Here is a 21,524-nt window from a genome sequence, read left to right as displayed (position 1 = left end):
AGAGTTAACTTTAGAATACTCCTATAATATAATAAGCCATTACAGCCATTAGCGAATTTAAATCTTAAAAACAAAAGTTAGATTCTGTGTACCACCTACTCTAATTTTGATGTTGGTTTTGTAAAAAATTCGTTATAAAGTTGGTGCTCATCCTGGCATACATGAACCATAAAGGCACAGCCACTGCGAATCTGCGGGAAACAAACACACACCATCTATAGTTAGAGACACACAACAACTCCAGCGTTTATGAAATAAAGCCAACATTTTATTTACAAAGAGACTATGCATATATAATTCATAAAACAACTCCCTGAAGAACAGAAAATGGTTTTCTGCACAGTGGAACTATCGATGATTTTTATTTTCTTCTTTATGCTTTCTAAGCTTTTGACAATGAAAATTACTCTTCTAGTTGAAAAGTATTTAAAAAAATAATCTTTATGTATTTTTCTATAATCTGAATTAAAATCACAGTAAAAAAAGCACTTCTGCAGCAAAAGCTAAGATTAATTTGTCTACATAAATCCAGAAACTTTGAAACTTCATCTTTCAAAAAACAATACTGATTTGTGAATCTTCATACCTCAAAAAATCAATCAAGATGAGAATATTTTGCCAAATTGAATGCTAATTATTAAACTAGATTTGTCATAACAGAAGGAAACATTCTGTAAGTTTGTTGATATGGGGACCAAAACTTATTTACCCAAGTATAGTTTCTAGGGTATCCTAACAGCTCAAAAGAAGGTTTAACATTAAACCACAACAAGCAGAAACTCACCAAGGCACAGTGATCTCTGTTATTCTGGCTGGTTAACTCTGTTACAGTACAAGTAATACTAGGGCCCAAAAGGAGTTCCCGCTGATCAAGGTAACACTGGTGGATGTCATTTAGCAGTTGTTGGTATCTGATGAAAAGCAAATGAGATTGGAGTACTGTATAAACTTCTGATTTCAGATATGTAAATTAAATCCAATCTTAAATCCCAAAATAGGTTGCCAAACCTCCAAAGCTATATGGTTACCGCTCATTTGCCCACATTAAATACTAGAAATATTTATGTATATAAAGAAAAAACAAACCATAATGAACTACCAGAACCTTTATCTTTTAAAGACAGATTTATCTTCCAAGAGTAGTGATGTTACATCTACCTAAATGAGAAGGAAATCCTGCTATATGGGAAAAGATGCCTTACAAACTCACCAGGTCAGGTCTGTGACCTTGCTCCCCAAACTGAGCTGTGTGCTACAAGAAAAAGCTTGTACAGCATGCAAGGTAATTGCTCAGAAAATATCAGGGACATAACAGACTTGGCAAAATAGCACTTCAAGGAAGGTAATTTGGAAATTGAAGACCCTGTGGGTACTCACTCAGGTATTTTTTCAGATCGTTGTTCTATTTGTTCAATGAGAGTCTGTGGAATAAAGACAAGTCCATTAACTCCATCTGTTTTAGTTATATTTTCAATTGCTTTCTGATTATAATAGTAACACAAGCTCATGTTAGAAAGTCTGTGACTACAAAAAAGTTGAAACATGAAAGTCACCTAAAACACAAAAAAAGTAATCACAGTATTTCAGAATATTTTCTTTCAGTTTTTGTATGCACACAGTTACTACATTTTTCTTTTTAAACAAAACTGGAATTATACTACATATTCAGCTTTGCAATCTGCTTTTTTTTTTTAAAGATTTTTTTAAAAATTTATTTAATTTCTTTTTGGGTGAGCTGGGTCTCGTTGCTGCGCATGGGCTTGCTTCTAGCTGCAGCGAGCGGGGGCTACTCTTTGTTGAGGTGCACGGGCTTCTCATTGCGGTGGCTTCTTTTGTTGGGAGCACAGGCTCTAGGTACATGGGCTTCAGTAGTTGTGGCACACGGGCTCAGTAGTTGTGGCTTGCGGGCTCTAGAGCGCAGGCTCAGTAGCTGTGGCGTAAGGGCTTAGTTGCTCTGTGGCATGTGGGATCTTCCGGGACCAGGGCTCGAACCCGTGTCTCCTGCATTGGCAGGCGGATTCTTAACCATTGCGCCACCAGGGAAGCCCAAGGAACTGACATTTTAAAAATTAAGTCTCCCCAACCAGGAACCTATTGTGATAGGTTTACCATTTATTCAAACTTTTATGATTTTCTTTCTAGTTTTGTTATTTTCTTCATCCTTATATTTCCATTAAGGTTATTTCTAGGTAAATATTTTATGCTTTCTGTCACTAATATAAATGAAACCCCATCATATATACTAACTGGTTACTAATGATATGTAGGAAAGCCACTGATAATTACATAATCATTTTATGTTCACCCACCACTGAGCCCTCTTATCTACACCATTTCTTTTCTAATCAAAATTTTATCATTGCTAGTTTGACTAACAAGCAAAAGCAACAACTCAGGCACAATCTAAACCTCAAACCGTCAACTAACCACTGTATCTTCTCTAAACAAGACCAAGTTCCTATTTCAAAAAACAAAAACTCCTTTCCACTGACTTTCAAGAGGGAAACAAGGAAGAGAGTGAGGTCAGAGTCAGCAAAAGCAGACTACTCTTTCTAGTAGCTTCACAATAATAAAAAAAAAGATACATGTACCAGCTCCAGTCAGCTGTATCTGGGATTACACTGATTTAAAGTATTGCATTGGCTCTCTACTTTTCCTGAATTAGCATGACATGCAACATCCTCTGTGAGATGGTCTTTGCCATCTTTCCTTTCTTCTTTACTATCACACCCTACTGAAAGTCTTGTGTTTCAGTCTTAAATGAGGTCCTCCCAAAATACAAGTCTTTTATGTCTCTACAACTTTCCCTATACATGCTGCTCTCTCTGTATAAAATATCCTTATCAGTCCCCTCAAGTCTGCTATAAATCTGTTTTTTTAAGCTCAACTATCACCTTCAACTGGAAACGTTCCCTGAGCATCACAGGAAGAGCTAGGTGTTTCCTGCTCTGTGGGCTTAAAGGACCTCAACATACACTGCTATAATGTGGAAGGACAAAGTCTACCTTTCATTCAGGTTCATTTTCCTGGTATAAACAAAGGACCTAACATACCTTAGCATTTCAAAAGGGCTGGCTAAATAAATTTCATAGCATTATCTTATTTATGTCAATAGACTTACTCTGACTTTGGGGGCAGCAGCTCGAAATCTCACATAAAATAATGTGAAGGCATTGTCTGCATTAGGTACAGATGAAGGATCCTAAAGAAACATGGGGGAGGATAGGGAAGGAAGATAATTAGCGAACAAATAATTATTCAGAAAGTATAACACAAACCATTTCGTATGGCTACTGCTTGGCCTTTATACCAACCAAAAGCTTACAGAGAGAAAGATTAAATACTATTATTGCTACAAATGAGAAATAATTATGTGGAGCTGTCATCTCTCTCTACTTTATAATTAAAATTTATGCTATGTTACATGAATTTTGGTGGTAAAAAGACTGAACTCAGATTCATACTCAGTCACTTTCTGAGTGTAGGACTTTGGTCAAATTACTTAACCTCTCTGAGATTCAGTGCATCCATTAAATGGTGGTAACACACATGCACAAAGGTTTTACACAGCTCAATTATAAAGCACTAACACATAGTAGGTACTAGTACTTATTAGGTATTAGTTTCCTAAAATAAAATTTTGCAAAATAGAAAAATTCTATAGTCTGTTATGTCAGCTAAGAGCAATGGGAATGGTAAAATGCAATACAAAAATCAGTAGCTTTGAACTAAAAGCTCAAGATATTCCATATTCTTTAGAAAGTAGGCTGAAAAAATAAAATAAATTATCTTTCAGGTTTTATTTTCTTAGGAAAGAAATGTGCTCAATGACCATCTGATCTAGCTCCACTCTTATTTTCTAACCTAACATGCTGCTAATTTTCCACCTAGCATCTACTAAAATCTGTAATTTATTAATTTGTCTTTTTCCTTCTTTACTGATTATTTCTCCTGAACGTAAGTTCCATGAGGGCAGGGACCTTGTTAGCTCCTTTCACTATTGTACAGTTCTTAGTACAATGCCAAGCATTTAGAAGGCATTCAATAAAAATACATTTGCTAAATACAGAAAATTAAATTATCCATCATTTGTAAAGAAAGAATCTATCATATGTAATTCTACCACTCAGACAGAACCACTTTTATTATTTTGGTGTATTTCCTCCTAATATTTTCTTTAAAAAGATAGGAAAAGAAAAAGCTTAAGTGAGAAATAGTTTGAATCTTATTTTATTATTTATCATATAGTACTGAATATTTCTCACACTGTTATATATCCTTTGAAAATAAGACTGTGACAGACATATATAATATAGGCATTTTTTCTTATTATAAATAAAATTGCAACACATATTTATTTAACAAAAGGTAAAAAAAAAATTGGAGTTACTAGATACTAATCTCAGACTAACATTATGGAAAATAAATGAATTAAAAAAACAAAAACAAAGCAACACCTCACCAGTTAACTCACCCTTTTTAATAACTGACTTGTGAGGTTCTGTAGTGTGTTCACAGTATATGTCTTCATGAGGTGCAAAGCTTTAGAAAGACACTGCTTAAATTTCAGTAAATATACAGGATAATCTTTAAAATTTGGCTGTAAAGGAAAGGGAAAGATTTATAAAGATGAAGCAAACTTTTAATGAAAACCAACCTGTCCTTTATGTAAAGCTATACAGAAAGTTAAAAAGAAGATCTTATGCAGATTGTAAGCTCCTTGAAGACAAATACTATGACTGCCTTGGTCATAGCCAAATTCCCTGTGCCTGGCACAAAGCAAGGGCTCAATAAATATTTGCAGTTTTTAGCAAAATATATTTTCAGTATCCCACAGACAACAAGGCTAATATGTGAGGCCCAACTAAGAAAAGAATAGGAGTTGGGTGAAATAAATACAGCTATAAATCCTTGGAGGGCAGAAAGAGATGGTGATTAAACCAAAGGACTTGTCCTTTTATTTCCCCCGCTAAGTAATACTTTTTGTTTCCAAGGAAGCATCTAGCAAAACAGTAAGTCAGTCCAAAAATCACTAGTCCTTTTAGATGGGATAAAGTTGTGTCAGCCAGCCGCTTTTGCTATTCCAGGGGTTGCTGCAGCAGCTGAAAGCATTTTTTACATCACTACTGACAATGACTAAGAATTTACTATAGTTTTTCTTCAAGTATATTATGGAAAGAAATAATTAGTTTACTGCATAAGAAATGATATAATAGGGATGTTAAGATGTCTTTAAAACATACAGAAATACCATGACTTACATGAGATGATATGTATGTAATACAGTCATCTAACTTGGCCAGCATTGGTATAAATCCTTCACTATTCACAGACAGCGTGGGAGAATTCAATTTCTTTAAGGGAAAAAAATTTTTTACATTTTAAGAGTCACCAAATATACTCAAATGCAGCCCATGTGTAACAATACAATAAAGAAAGGACAAATTTAAAAGAATATGGATTGAATTCAGTTTACTCCTAATGACCTTTAATGGGGCTCTTCACGAATTAGTAAACACTTTATACTCCATTGCACAATGTTATATTAAAATAATACATCATGTAGCTAGATTTCCCACTTTCTAGCACTTTACAACATAAATTTTCCACTTTCAAACACTGGCGATCTTCTCAAGGTTAAAAGATTAACTAGCAGTTATCATGTTCAGCAGTCATACTGAAAGTAAAATATAAGTAAACATATACAAATAGTACTAATATAAGGTAATATATAATATAAACATGATATTTAATATAATAGATAAAATGATAAATATTAAAATATATAAAACTATATAATATATATAAAATATAAGTAAAGTGACCCAATTATTTCTTATCTTGATATACAAATAGTTTGGCAATGATTTATATTTCCCATTGCATTCCACTGTTAACTGGCTACTGGTTTTATTTCTAACTCTTTAGTAAACAATAATAATTTAGATTAATTTAATAATTTTAATAACATGATTTATATGCAGTTATTATGATTAATTTATGAGCCAGAACACAGAGAAATATAATTTACACAGAAGTCTTTATTGTGACTACCTCTTTGGGATCCAAGAATCCGTTATGAGGACTATACTTTTCCTCAAACTAAACATGAGATTAGTTTAAGAAATATTTTAATTACTATTATAGAAGCACAACCACAGCAAGATTTAAAATGGAATATTTCTTCTTATAACCTTCACAGCTTACAAATATGATACTATAAGAGTTAACCAACAAAGAGATTTTAATAGCAAAAATACAATTTAAGAAGAACTATTATTTAAATCACATTTGGAAATCTGAACTGGTAATGGTATGTCCATCACTCACAGATAGGAATATCTTAACAACAAGCAAACTATTAAGTTAAAATATCACTCAAGCCAATTTATAAGGTTAAAGATTATACTCAGAATGGGAAATATAAAATAAAGCCACTAATTCTAGAAAAAATAAAGAACAATGCTTACTGTGTTAATAGTTTCCAATTCATTAAAATAGGAAAGCTTTTGTTGAATGTTTTCAGCCAGATCAACAAGTTCCGACTTGAATTTTTTAAAAGAGAAAAATCAGTTATTGTGAGAACATAAGAATCAACACTCCAGTCTCAAAATTACATCGAAGAGATTTATACTAGACATACAGGTTTATATTAGATATATGATTTCAGAATAATGCCCAAAGATTTCTGCAATCATGGGCTAAAATAAGCAATGATTATTACAGTAAATTACATATCTTTTTATAAAATAACAGATGATTACCTTTTTAAAAACATACAAATATACATAGATAAAATTCTGAGATAAGTATAGTAACTTAAATATTCTATCTTTAAGTCACAAGTTTATAAGTGCAACCTAGATCTGTTCATCTTTTCATAAACCCCACCATTAGTATAATCACTATGCCTTGTTTGAAAAGTGTCAATAGGGAATTCCCTAATGGTCCAGTGGTTAGGGCTCGGCGCTTTCAGTAACAAGGACTGGGTTCAATCCCTGGTCGGGAGCTAAGATCCCGCAAGCCGCGCAGCGCAGCCAAAAAAAAAAAAGAAAACTGTCGCAAATGTGAATATACCCTCTTCACTCTGAAACTGTACTGAGACCTAACAGCTCAAAACATATGAAAGCTTGCCCATGCTCCTGCTGGCATAAGCTTAAAAGCAGGCTGTCAAAGTAATAATTTGCATACTTAGCACAGGGCCTCATACAGAGAAATGTTCAAAATATACTTGGAGAAATAAAGGAAATTAGAATTAAATTGTATTCATCTATTTAAAAATAAAATATTAAACATAGTCAGTCACTGACACTCTCTCCTATTCCAAATTACCTGTTCTTTCAGGAGCTGTTCACAGGCTTCATGTAGGGTTCCTGTCTTATTGGACACAAAAAGATACTGTTTCTGCAATGATTCCAGATGCTGAAGAGCACTGTTGACATCATTCAATATAGCATCACACTGCTCCTGAAACCCAGACAAGTAATCCCTCATCTGTCTAGAAAACAGAACCAAAAGGGGATTGGCAATAATATTTTCCCCCAATAAGCATAGACAATAAACAACAAAGTCTCGTTTTCCCCCAAATGTTTGCATTTCAGAAGGAAAGTCTGACCTATTCAAAAAGTTTATTATATTCAGAAATATAGCAAAAACTATGTCACAAACTGTTTCAGTACTTAGGAAGGAAAATCATTGAAACTATGAGCAATAAAAGGAATCAGCCTGGGCTTCCCTGGTGGCGCAGTAGTTGAGAGTCTGCCTGCCGATGCAGGGGACACGGGTTCGTGCCCCGGTCTGGGAAGATCCCACATGCCGCGGAGTGGCTGGGCCCGTGAGCCATGGCCGTTGAGCCTGCGCGTCCGGAGCCTGTGCTCCGCAACAGGAGAGGCCACAACAGTGAGAGGCCCACATACCACACACACACACACACAAAAAGGAGTCAGCCTTAAAGCCATAAACTGGCTTTTCACATGTAGGGCAATAAATCATGGCCTCAACTTTCAAAGACTGGGACACCAGGCCCATCCCAAGGTAACAAGTAGGTCCATCCTTCAGGTCATGTCTGCCTTTGAGAGATGGTGTGATGTCATGGAAAGAATTTTGGACTTGGAATTGGAAGACCTGAGTCCAAGTCCCAGCTCTGCCCAAGTATCCATGACATTAGGCAAGTATTTAATAGTCACAGGCCTCAGTTTACTCGTTTGTAAAATGGGAATAATAACACCTTTCCTTATAGAGCTGCTATGAAGATTAAATGGAATCATACATCAAAGAGCCTAACACAATGCCTAGCGATAGTAGTCACTTAATTAATGTTAAATGAATACAAATGTTCAACCCACGGTCCCCAAATCAGCTAGAAACAATACAGTCACTTCCCCCATGCTGTCAATATACACAAACAAAACAACATAGTTCACACCCAGCCTAGCTGGCCATCCCTAAAGTCTCTTGGGTCTCTCCCTCTAAAGAAAGGCAGCAAACACCTCTTAGAGTTCCTGACAAAACTCCCACTTGATTCCAAGCCCTTCTAGAGTTATCTAAAATCAATTTCTGCCCCTCCTAACCTATTAATTACAATGTGACTTTTTTTAAATCACACAACTTCCAATACCAGTTGGAATGACCCACATCCTTTCTAGCTATTCTTAAAGAAAATGTTGCTGTTCAAGTTTTCTTTGTACCTTAAGTTTGTTTAAAGGCACAGATAATGAAATGCTTAAGATGATCTAAGAATTAGGACAGCCAACAAATATAAGAGCCACATACCTATATTTAGTTCCTTCATCCTGATCCATCTGAGTCTGTAGCTTTGCAAACCATGAGAAAAACTGGAAAAATAGGGTATTACGTTGTCAACAAAACTAAAACAGAGAAAATGAAAAGTGGCTACATGCTAAACAGCAAGTCAAAAGGGTAGACACTAAGTCTTACTGTTTGGGGCTCAGACATTAATAGCTTTAAGCCAGGAGATGATAATTTAATTGCATGGTCAGTGTCTACATTCCAGGAAAAGCAAAGTATCTTAAAAACATGGGCCATTTTCAGAGTTAAATAAGAAAGAGTATTAACACGATAATATGTAGAAATAAACATTTCTTCCTAAGAAGCTAATGCCTACCTGCTAGTTTGCCAAATTTGAGTAGGTAACATAGGGCTTTGGGTAAATATTAATGTTATCTAATAATAATTGTGAGAATATAAGCTCAGAAATAATATAAAGGAGTGGTTTAAAAACATAGCTTTTGCATCAGCTAAACCTGGGTTTGAATTCTGGTTCTACTATCAAGTTGTATACTTAAAATGAGTACATTTTATTGTATGTAAATTATAACAATGTATTAGACCTTTTTTTTAATTTAAAGAGAGATATGCAAGTGCAAATTTAATCCGGAAGATCTTTTTTTTTTTCAAATAGTCCAAGTAAATTCATAGACATGGTGCCAGATTATCTTCTATAATTCTCAAGTGGGATTTGAAGTCAAAGGTATGCTTTATTCTCTCAAGATACTACTCTTGCCAAGTACCTTGTCTTTCGTTTCCTGAACACTGTGTGCTTGGCACACACTGCATTTACGTGCATTATCTAATTTAATTCTCATGAAAGTCCTATGAGATAAGTGTATAATTATCTTTGTTTTACACATTAGGAAACAAGAGACCCGAGAAGGTAGGTAATTTGCCTGAGCGCACACAGATGGTAAGTGATAGCGGTGACCTTCAGATCCAGGTTGGTCTAACTCAGGAGCTAGAGCTCTTCATCACTTTGCAGCACTGCGTCTCTTGACTTAGTGCAGAGGTCCCCAACCTTTTTGGCACCAGGGCCTGTTTCATGGAAGACAATTTTTCCGTGGACCCGGTGGGGGGCGGGGGGGATGGTTTCGGGGTGATTCAAGTGCATTACATTTACTGTGCACTTTATTTCTATTACAATTACATTGTAATATATAATGCAATAATTATACAACTCACCAGAATGCTGACAGGAGGCGGAGCTCAGGCGGTAATGCGAGCGATGGGGAGCGGCTGTAACTACAGATGAAGCTTCGCTCGCCCGCTGCTCACCTCCTGCTGTGCAGCCTGGTTCCTAACAGGTCACGGACCACTACCGGTCCGTGGCCTGGGGGTTGGGGACCCCTGACTTAGTGTATATGCAATTCAGCACATTTGCTTTATGTTTCACTTGGTAAATGCCTTAGCTTTGATTCTTCTTTTTTTTTAATTGAAGTATGGTTGATGTACAGTGTTGTGTTAGTTTCAGGTGCATGGCAAAGTGATTCAGTTTTATATGCGTGTGTGTGTGTGTGTGTGTGTGTGTATCTGTTCTTTTTCAGATTCTTTTTCCTTATAGGTCATTACAAAATATTGAGTATAGTTCTCTGTGCTGTACAGTAGGTCCTCCCTCAGCTTTGATTCTTAAGAGGACAGAAAGATGAGACAGAGGAAGCAGCAGAAGAAACTATTGTACATTTAAGTTTATAGTTGGAAATAAGCAAAAACCAAGAGATTTCACATGCTAAATTTCAGAAAAATAACTATAAGCGTTCGTCTAAAGAGCATATTGAGGTTTTTAAGAAAGAAATTACCTAGCAACAAGCAGTGAGGGGTGCGGTTGGGGGGTCTGCATGTGTGCATGTGTCCATGCACATGCATGCTGGGGGTCACATTAACACAGACACATACTGGGAGGAGGTCTAAAGGGCATAAAATATCAAAACCTTAATATATATAATAGTCTATCCAAACTTGGAATAGCATATTTTTATCTGTACTGCAAATAAAACTGGGCAACAGGTTCATTTAAAACACTTAAGAAATAACCACAACTAACACAAAATTTAAAATGTTCTAGAAAGAGACACAGCTTTGGGAAAGATCACTGGTGTTCTCCTTACTTGGTGCAAGTAATATATCCTTCTTTCTCCAGCCCCCACCAACAAAAAAAAAAAAAAAAAAAAAAAGATGTTCTAGAAAGACTTTATTTTAACTACAGTTTCCAATGTTCAGAACTTTTAATTAGGACCTCTGTCTTGAGACATTTAAAACAATCAAATATCCTTAAAAATAATGCTGCCATTCACCTGCTGTGCAGTTTCAATTCTTTCTTCTTCCATTTCTAAGGAGGTGAATCCCTTCAAGAGAATGTCTTCTGTAGATTCAGGCACTACTGAAGCCTGTGCAATGGGCAGCGACTGGGATGTTAAACTGCACAAGTCTTCAATTGGGAGCTTGAAAAAAAAAGAGCCACAAAGATATTCAAATAACTTGAAAATTCTCTAAACTTAACTCAAGATTGATATTCCATCTCAGGTGTTCTGAAAGAGAATGAAATGTCTTCTGTTAAATCATCTGATGTTAACAAGGGCCATATAATACTAACACTTATAACTAGGTTCTCTCTATAGTAAATGCTGGTCTCAAAATATAAACATGACACCAATACCCAACCATTTGCAAAGTATGGTTTTTGAGTTACTTTTTGAAAACTGGTGGTGAATCTGTACTAATCCACACACCTTTTCCTACTGGAACCTCTTGTGAACTAGCACCAAAGGCAAAACCTGCGTGCTAATATAAGTAGCTGACCCTCTCCATTATCAACACAAAAGCCTCACCTCATTAATATGAACTAACAGAAAACAAATCGTACCCGAGAATCAACTACCAACAACTATATCCCCTTCTACTATTTTACCCTGCTGCCACACTTCACCCACATCTTCTTGCTGAAGAATTCTGAAATTACAAGTGAAAAGAAAGAATTTCAGTTTCCCATCAGCTTCAGAAGAGCCTTACCTTGAGGCCATCAGACCTACAATACTGTCTAGTTTGCCATTACTAAAGATATTCCAGGTGTGCATTTACCTAGGGTCATACAGACAAGCTGTTTTTGGACTTAAAAGAAAGGGAGTGTGAATGCTGGGGAAGGTAAAAGGGTGGAATTATTTCGTTTCAATCCCAGTTTCTGCCCTTAAGGCATGACATCTAAGGTCCAGCAATAAAAGACCTTAATCCAAGGCCTTAGGAAATTGCCTCCTGTCTATTTTTCTAGATACAGAAATTTCAGCTGAAGACAGTATTTTCTCTTCAAAGCTAAAATAAAATAAGCTAGATGCAAAATGCACCATCATTAATTTAGAAGTACAACCCTTTAAATATGGGGGGAGGGAATTCCCTGGCAGTCCAGTGGTTAGGAGTCAGTGCTTTCACTGCTGTGGGCCCAGGTTCAATCCCTGGTCTGGGAACTAAGATCCTGAGAGCAGCGCGGCATCAAAAAGAAAGAGAGAGAGAAAGAAAAAGAGAGAGAGAAAGAGAGAGAAAAAGAAAGAAAGGAAGGAAGGAAGAAAGGAGGGGGGAGAGAGAGAGAGAGGGAGGGAGGGAGGGAGGGAGGAAGGGAGGGAGTTTTGTGTCTGGGTTCAAGTGGGGCTGCACCTTCGGGCGCGGTAAAGCACATCACAGTGCGGCCTGGTGTGAACCCTGCTCCTGCTCACTTAATAAGCGTGTTACAATGGGCAAATTACTTAATGCTTCTAAATCTCAATTTCTTCTCTATAAAATAGGAATTACATTATCTGTATCATGAGGCCATTGTGAAATGAAGAAAACACAGGTGTAAGAAAACAGGCTCCTTGGACCACTGGGAAGCTGCAGACAGAAGAAAAGTGTTCAGAAAGGTCCCCAATCTGCTTTCTCCCAGGAGGGTCCTGGATGTACAGAGATATGTCTTACTAAGGGCATCACTGTTCAACACAAACTCTTCCTGAATGGTGACACAATCCCTGAACAGAAAAGGGCTGTTGGGCAGGAAGAATTAAGTTTCTGAAATCTGATGAGAATCTATCTTGACTCTAACGCGTCACCAGCAACTGTGTGCTGCCACCAGAGGCTCTGAGGACAGAGGAAGCTGAGCTGAGCTAAGTCTACCTGCTCATGCTCTGTGCAACCATCCAGTTACCAACAACAAGCTCTCTCCTCGGAGGCAATGCTACGTGTATTTAGCATAATGCCTGCCAAATAATAAATACAATCAACTGGAGCCGCTTCTATTTATCATATTATTATTCCTATTTATTAGTAGTAACAAAGTAAATTTATTTTTTTTAATTTATTTATTTTTATTGAAGTATAGTTGATTTACAATGTTGTGTTAGTTTCTTGTGTACAACAAAGTGATTCAGAAATATGTGTGTGTGTATATATATATGTATATAAATTCTTTTTCAGATTCTTTTCCATTATAGGTTATCACAAGATATTGAATATAGTTCCCTGTGCTATACAGTAAATCCTTCTTGTTTATCTATTTTATATATAGTAGTTTGTACCTATTAGTTCCAAACTCCTTATTTATCCCTCTCCCACTTTCCCCTTTGGTAACCATAAGTTTGTTTTCTATGTCTGTGACTCTGTTTCTGTTCTGCAAATAAGTATTTGTACCACTTTTTAGATTCCACATATAAGTGATATCATATGATATTTCTCTTTCTCTGACTGACTTAGTAGGATAATCTCTAGGTCTATCCATGTTGCTGCAAATGGCATTATTTTATTCTTTTTTTATGGCTGAGTAATTGTATATATGCCGCATCTTCTTTATCCATTCATCTGTCAATGGACACTTAGGTTGCTTCCATGTCTTGGCTGTTGTAAACAGTGCTGCTCTGAACGTTGGGATGCATGTATCTTTTGAAAGTAGAGTTCTCTCCTGATACCTGCCCAGGAGTGGGATTGTTGGATCAAATGGTAACTCTATTTTTAGTCTTTTAAGGAACCCCCATACTGTTTTGCAGAGTATCTGCACCAATTTACATTCCCATCAACAGTGTAGGAGGGGTCCCTTTTACAGTAAGTAAATTTACAAATCAGAATCTATGCTGCTTCTTGGGAACAGAATCGTCTAAGTTACCTTTACAAAATTATAGTTTATTAGTAGTAAAATTCAGTTATATATGAACAGATCATGACAAACTTCAAACACATAATTCTATCAGCACTGTTTACACGATACCTAAGGAGGAAAAGGGAGAGAGACATGGATCCGGTGCAGATTTGAAAAATATACCAGAAAGCACATGGAGGCTAGGCTAAAAGAATGCTAGACAGAGTGTTGCTTGCACCCTAATAATAAGAAAAAGACAAATAATCTACAAAATCAGGTTCTTGAAGCCATCAGAGGGTTGAGGTTCCAGAGTAACCAAGTAGCTTAAAATCTAGAAAAAGATGGGTGTCTCCAGGCAGAGAGAGAGTGAGAGCACGGGCTTACCGTGACAGATGATGGAGAACTAGATGACAAATGCCACACGAGTAGGTAAGAACTAGGCTAACATTGCTTTCAAATTACTAAATGCTAGAGGACGGGTGAGTACAGAACGCTTGGAAGTCACAGACACAAGGGGAGTTTGCACGCACTCACATGGTCTTCACGGACCTCCACCAGGTGCTCATGAGAAAGAATGAGGACTGGTGGTGCAGGCTTAGAAGAGGAGGGGCCTGGGGAAAGTGGGGCACAAAGCCCCATCCAGACCCTTCTCCCCAGTGGAACAAAATCTTAAGACACTGAAAAAAGGGCAGCAAGCCCTATCAACCCTAAGGCACAGAGGAGAACACACTACAGCCGGGGAAAGGGAAAACAACCATTACCCCTGGAGGAGAGGCAAGAAAGAACCCAAGACCCAGAACATCAGAGGTCTCCTACTGCCGGAGGAGGGCAGAGTCAGTAAGAAACTCCACCCCTGAGTCCCAGGGGCAAAAGGCCTGCCTAAGACTGAGACTGGACGCAGAGGACAGAAAACGCCCACCTACCACCACCAGGGTATAGAGCGCCAGCAATGCTCTCCTGTGGGAGGGGCAAGAGCACAGACACCCTCTGAGACACAGGCGCACAGCACACCAAAAGCTGAGGGTTGAGAAGGAAGGTTAAGAAGACTGTGCAGCAGCCCAGCCCCAATGCTAGGCAAAAAGGAATGAAAGAGAAGTTTGAAGCCAGTGGTAAACTAAAGGCAACCAGAACAAAAACAAAACCCAAACCTAGCCCACTAACCCAAACCTCCACACTAATGACCTAACGGAGTAAGTGTATTCATTTCCAGGCACTCCCGCTATTTCCCTCAATCTCAAATGTCCTGCATACAATGTACAGTATTTGACCAAAAGTTACATTAAACAGCAAGGAAAAAAACCCAGCTCATTGTCAAGAAACGAAGCACTCAACAGAGCCAGACTCAAGAGATGATCTGGATATTGGAACAATAAAATAAGGAATTTAAAATAACTGTGACTAATATGTCAAAGGCTCTGGTATGAAATATAAATAAAATGCATGAACAGACGCAGAAGTTAAACAGAAAAATAAAAACTATACATGTCCAAGAGAAATGCTGGAAATAACCATTATTGTAACAGAGATGAAGAATATCTGCAACAGACTCATCAGTACACTCAACACAGCTAAGGAAAGAATCAGTGAACTTGAAGACAGGTCAATAAAAATCACCCAAAATTAAACATAAAGAAGAAACAGCATGGACAAATAAAAACTGAACACAACATCCAAGAACTGTGGGATGGTAATAAAATGATCTAATATATGTGTAATCTGAATCTCAAAATAAGGAGAGAGAGAGAGAACAGGGTAGAAGAAATATTTAAAGAGATAATAGTTGAGAATTTTCCAAAAATAATGAAAGACACAAAGCTACAATTCTGAGCTCAGAAAATCCCAAGCAGAATGCAGATGCATGTGTGTGTGTGCACACACACACACACACACCCTTAGACACATCACATTCAAACTCAGAGAGAAAACAAAAGTCATAGAGAAAACCTTAAGGCAGTCAGAGAGAAAAAGATACATTATATACAGGGGAACAAAAATAAGAATTAAAGCAGACTTATCAGAAATCATGCAAATCAGGGGACTTCCCTGGTAGTCCAGTGGGTAAGACTCCGAGCTCCCAATGCAGGGGGCCTGGGTTCGATCCCTGGTCGGGGAACTAAATCCCACATGCATGCCGCAACTAAGAGTTCACATACCACAACCAAGAAGCCCGCATGCCACAACTAAGACCTGGCACAGCCAAAATGAATAAATAAAATTTTTCTTTTTTAAAAAGCTGCTTTTTTTTTTTTTTTTTTTTTTTTTGCGGTACGCGGGCCTCTCACTGTTGTGGCCTCTCCCGTTGTGGAGCACAGGCTCCGGACGCGCAGGCTCGGCGGCCATGGCTCACAGGCCCAGCTGCTCCGCGGCATGTGGGATCCTCCCAGACCGGGGCATGAACCTGCGTCCCCGGCACCAGCAGGCGGACTCTCAACCACTGTGCCACCAGGGAAGCCCTAAAAAGCTGCTTTTTAAAAGCTTATGAGGGAGTTCCCTGGTGGTCTAGTGGTTAGGACTCGGTGCTTTCACTGCCATGGCCTGGGTTTAATTCCTGAGAGTTAGATCAGGAAATGATCTAATGAGAAATGAGATCCCGCAAGCCCACGCAGCGTAGCCAGAATAAAAGAAAAAAATTAAAAAATAAAAGCTTATGAGAAGATGCCCCCATTAGGTACATTTGCCCAGCTGTCTTCTTTTCTCAAAGCACCTGGAATAGAATGGCAAATCAAGAAGGGTGTGTTGCAGGGAGATCAGCTCGGTGCTTTGTGACCACCTAGAGGGGTGGGATAGGGAGGGTGGGAGGGAGACGCAAGAGGGAGGGGATATGGGGATATATGTATACATATAGCTGATTCACTTTGTTATAAAGCAGAAACTAACACACCATTGTAAAGCAATTATACTCCAATAAAGATGTAAAAAAATAAAATAAAATACATGGTAGAACTATTTAAAAAAAAAAGGTGTGCTGGTGTCACAAGCTTTCCTGTTCTGACTACTCTTTCACTCCTGAAGACGAGATGTCGACCGAATGCCTCTGGCTTACTCGCACTGTCCTGGCTTCCAGATGGAGCAATCATTTACCACCAGAGAGAGAAGAGCAGAGACCTAGGCTCCTGGTTGGTCCTGGATAGCTACTGTACAGCTTACCCAAATGGGGACACTAACATATTAAATACTAATTACAATAAACTATCAAGCCTTGCCTGACCAGCTGAGCAGTTCCAGGAAAAAACAAGCAAATATACCTTTCTCTCCCAAACTTTACTTCTTGCACAGTTCTGGGTTGGAGAAAATCACTTTGTAATCAATCTAATAAATTCATTCCCTAAATGAAACCTGACGTTACCTACTCTGTTCAGAGCAAATCATTGAAGAGGTATAGATGGAGTCTCAGAACCTTCCTCCAGGCACCTAACCTCTTCTTTTCTTACCTTTGGTCTGAGTGACACCTACACAGTACCAGCTCAGGATCATAACATTCTGGTCTATTCTTTTAAGGTAATAATCATTTGGGGAGAAAAGCACATGAATAATATAATACTGGCAGGTAGCTTGCTGTGTGCACTTTATATACTTGATTTACTTCTCACAACTCCCTGTGATGCAAGTACTATTATAATCCCCATTTTATAAAGAAGAAAACAGGCTCAGAGAAGTATCATGTCTAAGGCCACACAAACTTTAGGAAAACAACAACTGTAACAGTAAATTACAGGTAAATTTCAGGATAAATTATCTCAGCATTTTATCGAGAATCACTAAACTCAGCAGAAAGAAAAAGGCCCTCACTACTAAAAAGTTTGCCCTGGCTACAAGAAACCAGTCTACTTAATATTCTACTGCAAATTTTCTTATCTAACACCAAATAAAAAGGTATATAAGACTAGTTCTCCTAAATAAAAAGGAAAGGTATAAACAGCTTCATGATATTTGCTGAGAGTTAGCTGGCCTCTTACTATTCAACTAACTTGCCCAGTTCCAGTTGTTCAGGATGTAATTTATCTCCTGAATAATTGTGAAACACTACAGAAAATCCTTTACAGGTTTTTATTTTGGTTGGACAAAATAAAATTGAGGCATTCTTTCTCAGCGCCAGTGTTAAAAACAGTGGTAACAGGGATAAAAAATTCAATTCCAAAGTCTTCCCACCAGACATATAAAGGAAAAAGAGGGCTGTCGAAAGCTGAAGAGCAATGAGAAATTCCCCCTCAAAGATTCCAGGATGGGTAAATAACAGGCTGGTATTTCATTCTCACAGCAATCCAATGCCAAGGCTGCATGTACCAGAAGACCCTCACTGAACCCTTGAACTTGTCAAGCTCATCCCCTACCCAGGGCTTTGCACTGCTTTTTCCTCCAGCTGGAAGGTTATTTCTCTAGTCTTTGCAAGACTGGCTTCTTGTTTTCCATCATGAGTTCTCGCCTTAGGCGGTTACTTTCTTAGAAAGGCCTTCCCTCTTTTTTTTTTTTTTTATTAGTTTCTGCTTTATAACAAAGTGAATCAGTCATACATATACATCTGTTCCCACATCCCCTCCCTCATGCATCTCCCTCCCTCCCACCCTCCCCATCCCACCCCTCCAGGCGGTCACAAAGCACCGAGCTGATCTCCCTGTGCTCTGCGGCTGCTTCCCACTATCTATCTACCTTACGTTTGGTAGTGTATATATGTCCATGCCTCTCTTTCGCTTTGTCACAGCTTACCCTTCCCCTTCCCCATATCCTCAAGTCCATTCTCAAGTAGGTCTGTGTCTTTATTCCCGTTTTACCCCTAGGTTCTTCATGACATTTTTTTTTTTTAATTCCATATATATGTGTTAGCATACGGTATTTGTCTTTCTCTTTCTGACTTACTTCACTCTGTATGACAGACTCTAGGTCTATCCACCTCATTACAAATAGCTCAGTTTCGTTTCTTTTTATGGCTGAGTAATATTCCATTGTATATATGTGCCACATCTTCTTTATCCATTCATCCGATGATGGACACTTAGGTTGTTTCCAGCTCCGGGCTATTGTGAATAGAGCTGCAATGAACATTTTGGTACATGTCTCTTTTTGAATTATGGTTTTCTCAGGGTATATAAGGCCTTCCCTCTTTATCTAAAAGGGCACACCTCATTCCTTGGTGTCATACCATCCTGTTTGATTTTCCTTATATCCTGGAGGACGGTCTGAACTTACCTTCTTTGTTCTTTTTCACATGCTCATAATCACCATAATTATGTCAGCTCCATGAGGCTAAAGATCTTGTTTTTCTTATCTTTCTGTCCCCCCATTCCTAGCCCCAGGTAGGCACATAATATATGTTAAATGACTGCATGGGGCTAATGGTAGGTATTATGTTGCACAAATATCAAATAATGGGGTGAAAATGAAGAGATCCCATTTACTTCACTCCAAACCCTTTCCTTCATGCTCCGTGGGAATAATAATATTTTATGACCCAAGACATTAAAAATAAAATGAGTCACTTTTCTTATGGAATACATTCACCACAGGTACTGTGATGTCCAAGCATCCTGCTTTGGTGAGAGGCCAAATCAATTATAAACAGACTGAAATATTTATAGAGCAAACAACTTCTATTGCCCAGAGCATAAAAGACTGATAGCCATGCCAAAACAAATTTCCAACTGCTTCCTCATTTATTTCAAACACACTTCCAGCACAGAATCCTAGAGGTGGACAGAGAAACCCAAGAAAGAACACCTGTACTTTATGGCAGAGTGTGCAACGGCGAAAAGTGGCGAGAACTTTCAAACCAAAGTTCTTAACCTCTGAAGTGTGAGGGCAGAAAAAGTTGAAGTCTCTAAACTCAGTCTGCCTTTGGACACAACCGTGTAAAGAGAATGCTTCCAACATCAAAAGTAACTATCAGCGCTAATAAAATAATAACCGCCTAAACCTAGCCCTCAAAACTAGAAAAAGTTTGTCAAACACCTGACTACTCATAAAATGTACTTCTTGCTATTATAACTAATTGAATTGAATCACACAAGCAGTAATAAGGATAACAACCCAATGGCAATTAGGATTAAAAAACGTTGACACTAAAACCGACAACCAGCATTATCTAATAATGTACTGACCCAGCTGTCAAAGAAAAATTTTTACGGCTTTGCTATAAGTCAAATATAAATCGGATCTCCCACAACCTGCACTTGATCGAGAGCTCATTGCTCAATGTCCGATGAATGAAGCTGTCACCCGGGATCAACTTTGGTCTCCCCAAGTGCCCCTATGGAAAAAGGAAGCTGGGCTATTCATTAACGTGGTAAACAAATACCAACAGGAGGCTGTCCTGAAGCAAAGCACTTCGGGTTCAGTGTCTTCTCCTTCCGGGAGAAGGTGGGCAGCAGGACTATGCCTCGCTGACACCAGGGGCACCCGGGGCAAGGCTCCCGGACAACCGCCCCACGCCGCAGGGGGCGGGCTGGGTGCCGGCGGCCAGCAGCCGCTGGACGCCCCCGCAGCCACCCCCACGCCGGAGGGGAGAGTCGGCGGTCAGGGCCAGCGTGAGGCCTGACAGCCCGGGAAGGTGAGGGGCCTGTCCCACCGGAGCCGACACTGTGATCGGGGAGGAGAGGAGAGACCCTGGACAGGGGTCTGCAAGGTCGGGGTCCGCCGGCGCGCCCGCGGAGTAGCCCAGCCCAGCTCCCGCCCGTCACTTCACCTCGGCGGGCACGGGCAGGTCCTCGGCCGCCGCCTTCAACTCCAGCACCGAGTCCGTCTGCCGGTCGGTCAGCGGCGCCGTCGTGTCCGGTCTCCCATCCCAAAGAGCCAGCTTCTCCCGAGCGTCCCGCTCCGCCGCCGCCTCCGGCTGCAGTAGCAGCGCCGCCTCCGCCATCGCCGCCGCCCCAGCAGCCCGCAGCAGCCGGGGGGAGGTGGGAACCCCGACAGAGAGATGTCCGGGCCACTTCCGGGAGAGCCGGGGCTTCCAGCACTGCACCGGCGGCGGGGCGGGGCGGGGCGAACCGGAATACCCTGACCCCGGAAACGCTTCCCCCGCGTGGGCGGGACTGAGGCCAGAACTGACGTGGCTTTAAACGGGGTACAAGTATTTCCGGTTAGGATGTAGACGGAGAGGGCGAAGAATATAGGCCCTAACGGAAGTAGACATGCCCCTACCAGAAGTCCCTTCCTCAACATCAATAACTTTATTGTTAATGTTGTTACTGACAACTGTGCTCAGTGACCCTGCCGGCAGGGGCCTTCGTGAGCCCCGGCATCTACTGCTTCTTTCTGCTCACAGCCTGGTAGTCTGGGTTAGGTGTGTGGACTGATTTCCGTGTTGACATGTTGCCAGTTTTCACAACTTTTCCAACATCCAATAATTCCGCTGTTAGAAACCTAATTTATGAAAACACATAAAAACTCAAAGATTTATATATATCAGACATCATAAATAGTATCAAATAACCACCTGAACGTCCAACATTGAAGAACTGGATCAATAATTCATGGCACAGACGTGTAATTGGAATACTGTTCTGCCATTTAAGTCATGTTGTAGATTTCAGCAACAAAATAAATAATGATTGTATTGGGTCATAACCTGTAGAACAGAATAAATACCCATGAGTCCAGACTGATATAAATAAATGACTGAATGAATAAATAGGGGAGAAGAGACAACTCC

The 21,524-nt window shown here is 39.2% G+C and overlaps 1 protein-coding gene across 2 annotated transcripts in view; it reads right to left on the bottom strand.

Moving 5' to 3' along the window:
• The window catches only part of COG3 (component of oligomeric golgi complex 3), a gene marked incomplete at both ends in the record, with an annotated part of 57,379 nt that extends 36,647 nt beyond the window's left edge, over positions 1-20,732 (bottom strand). Inside the window, 11 exons of one of the 2 annotated variants that reach the window (XM_079721756.1) lie at positions 100-191; positions 785-911; positions 1,378-1,421; positions 3,122-3,202; positions 4,475-4,600; positions 5,262-5,354; positions 6,471-6,545; positions 7,333-7,498; positions 8,773-8,834; positions 11,085-11,231; positions 20,559-20,732. In XM_079721756.1, the coding sequence (XP_079577882.1) occupies positions 100-191; positions 785-911; positions 1,378-1,421; positions 3,122-3,202; positions 4,475-4,600; positions 5,262-5,354; positions 6,471-6,545; positions 7,333-7,498; positions 8,773-8,834; positions 11,085-11,231; positions 20,559-20,732 (1,187 nt within the window). The remainder of the gene's footprint in view (positions 1-99; positions 192-784; positions 912-1,377; positions 1,422-3,121; positions 3,203-4,474; positions 4,601-5,261; positions 5,355-6,470; positions 6,546-7,332; positions 7,499-8,772; positions 8,835-11,084; positions 11,232-20,558) is intronic. The other variant, XM_079721757.1, reaches the window with a different exon arrangement.
• Between the last annotated feature and the right edge of the window lie 792 nt (positions 20,733-21,524).

This window comes from Hyperoodon ampullatus, assembly GCF_949752795.1.
Source record: "Hyperoodon ampullatus genome assembly, chromosome: 16".
Lineage (NCBI taxonomy): Eukaryota > Metazoa > Chordata > Mammalia > Artiodactyla > Ziphiidae > Hyperoodon > Hyperoodon ampullatus.
Note: the sequence above shows the minus strand (reverse complement) of the source record. Positions and strands in the feature narration are given on the sequence as shown.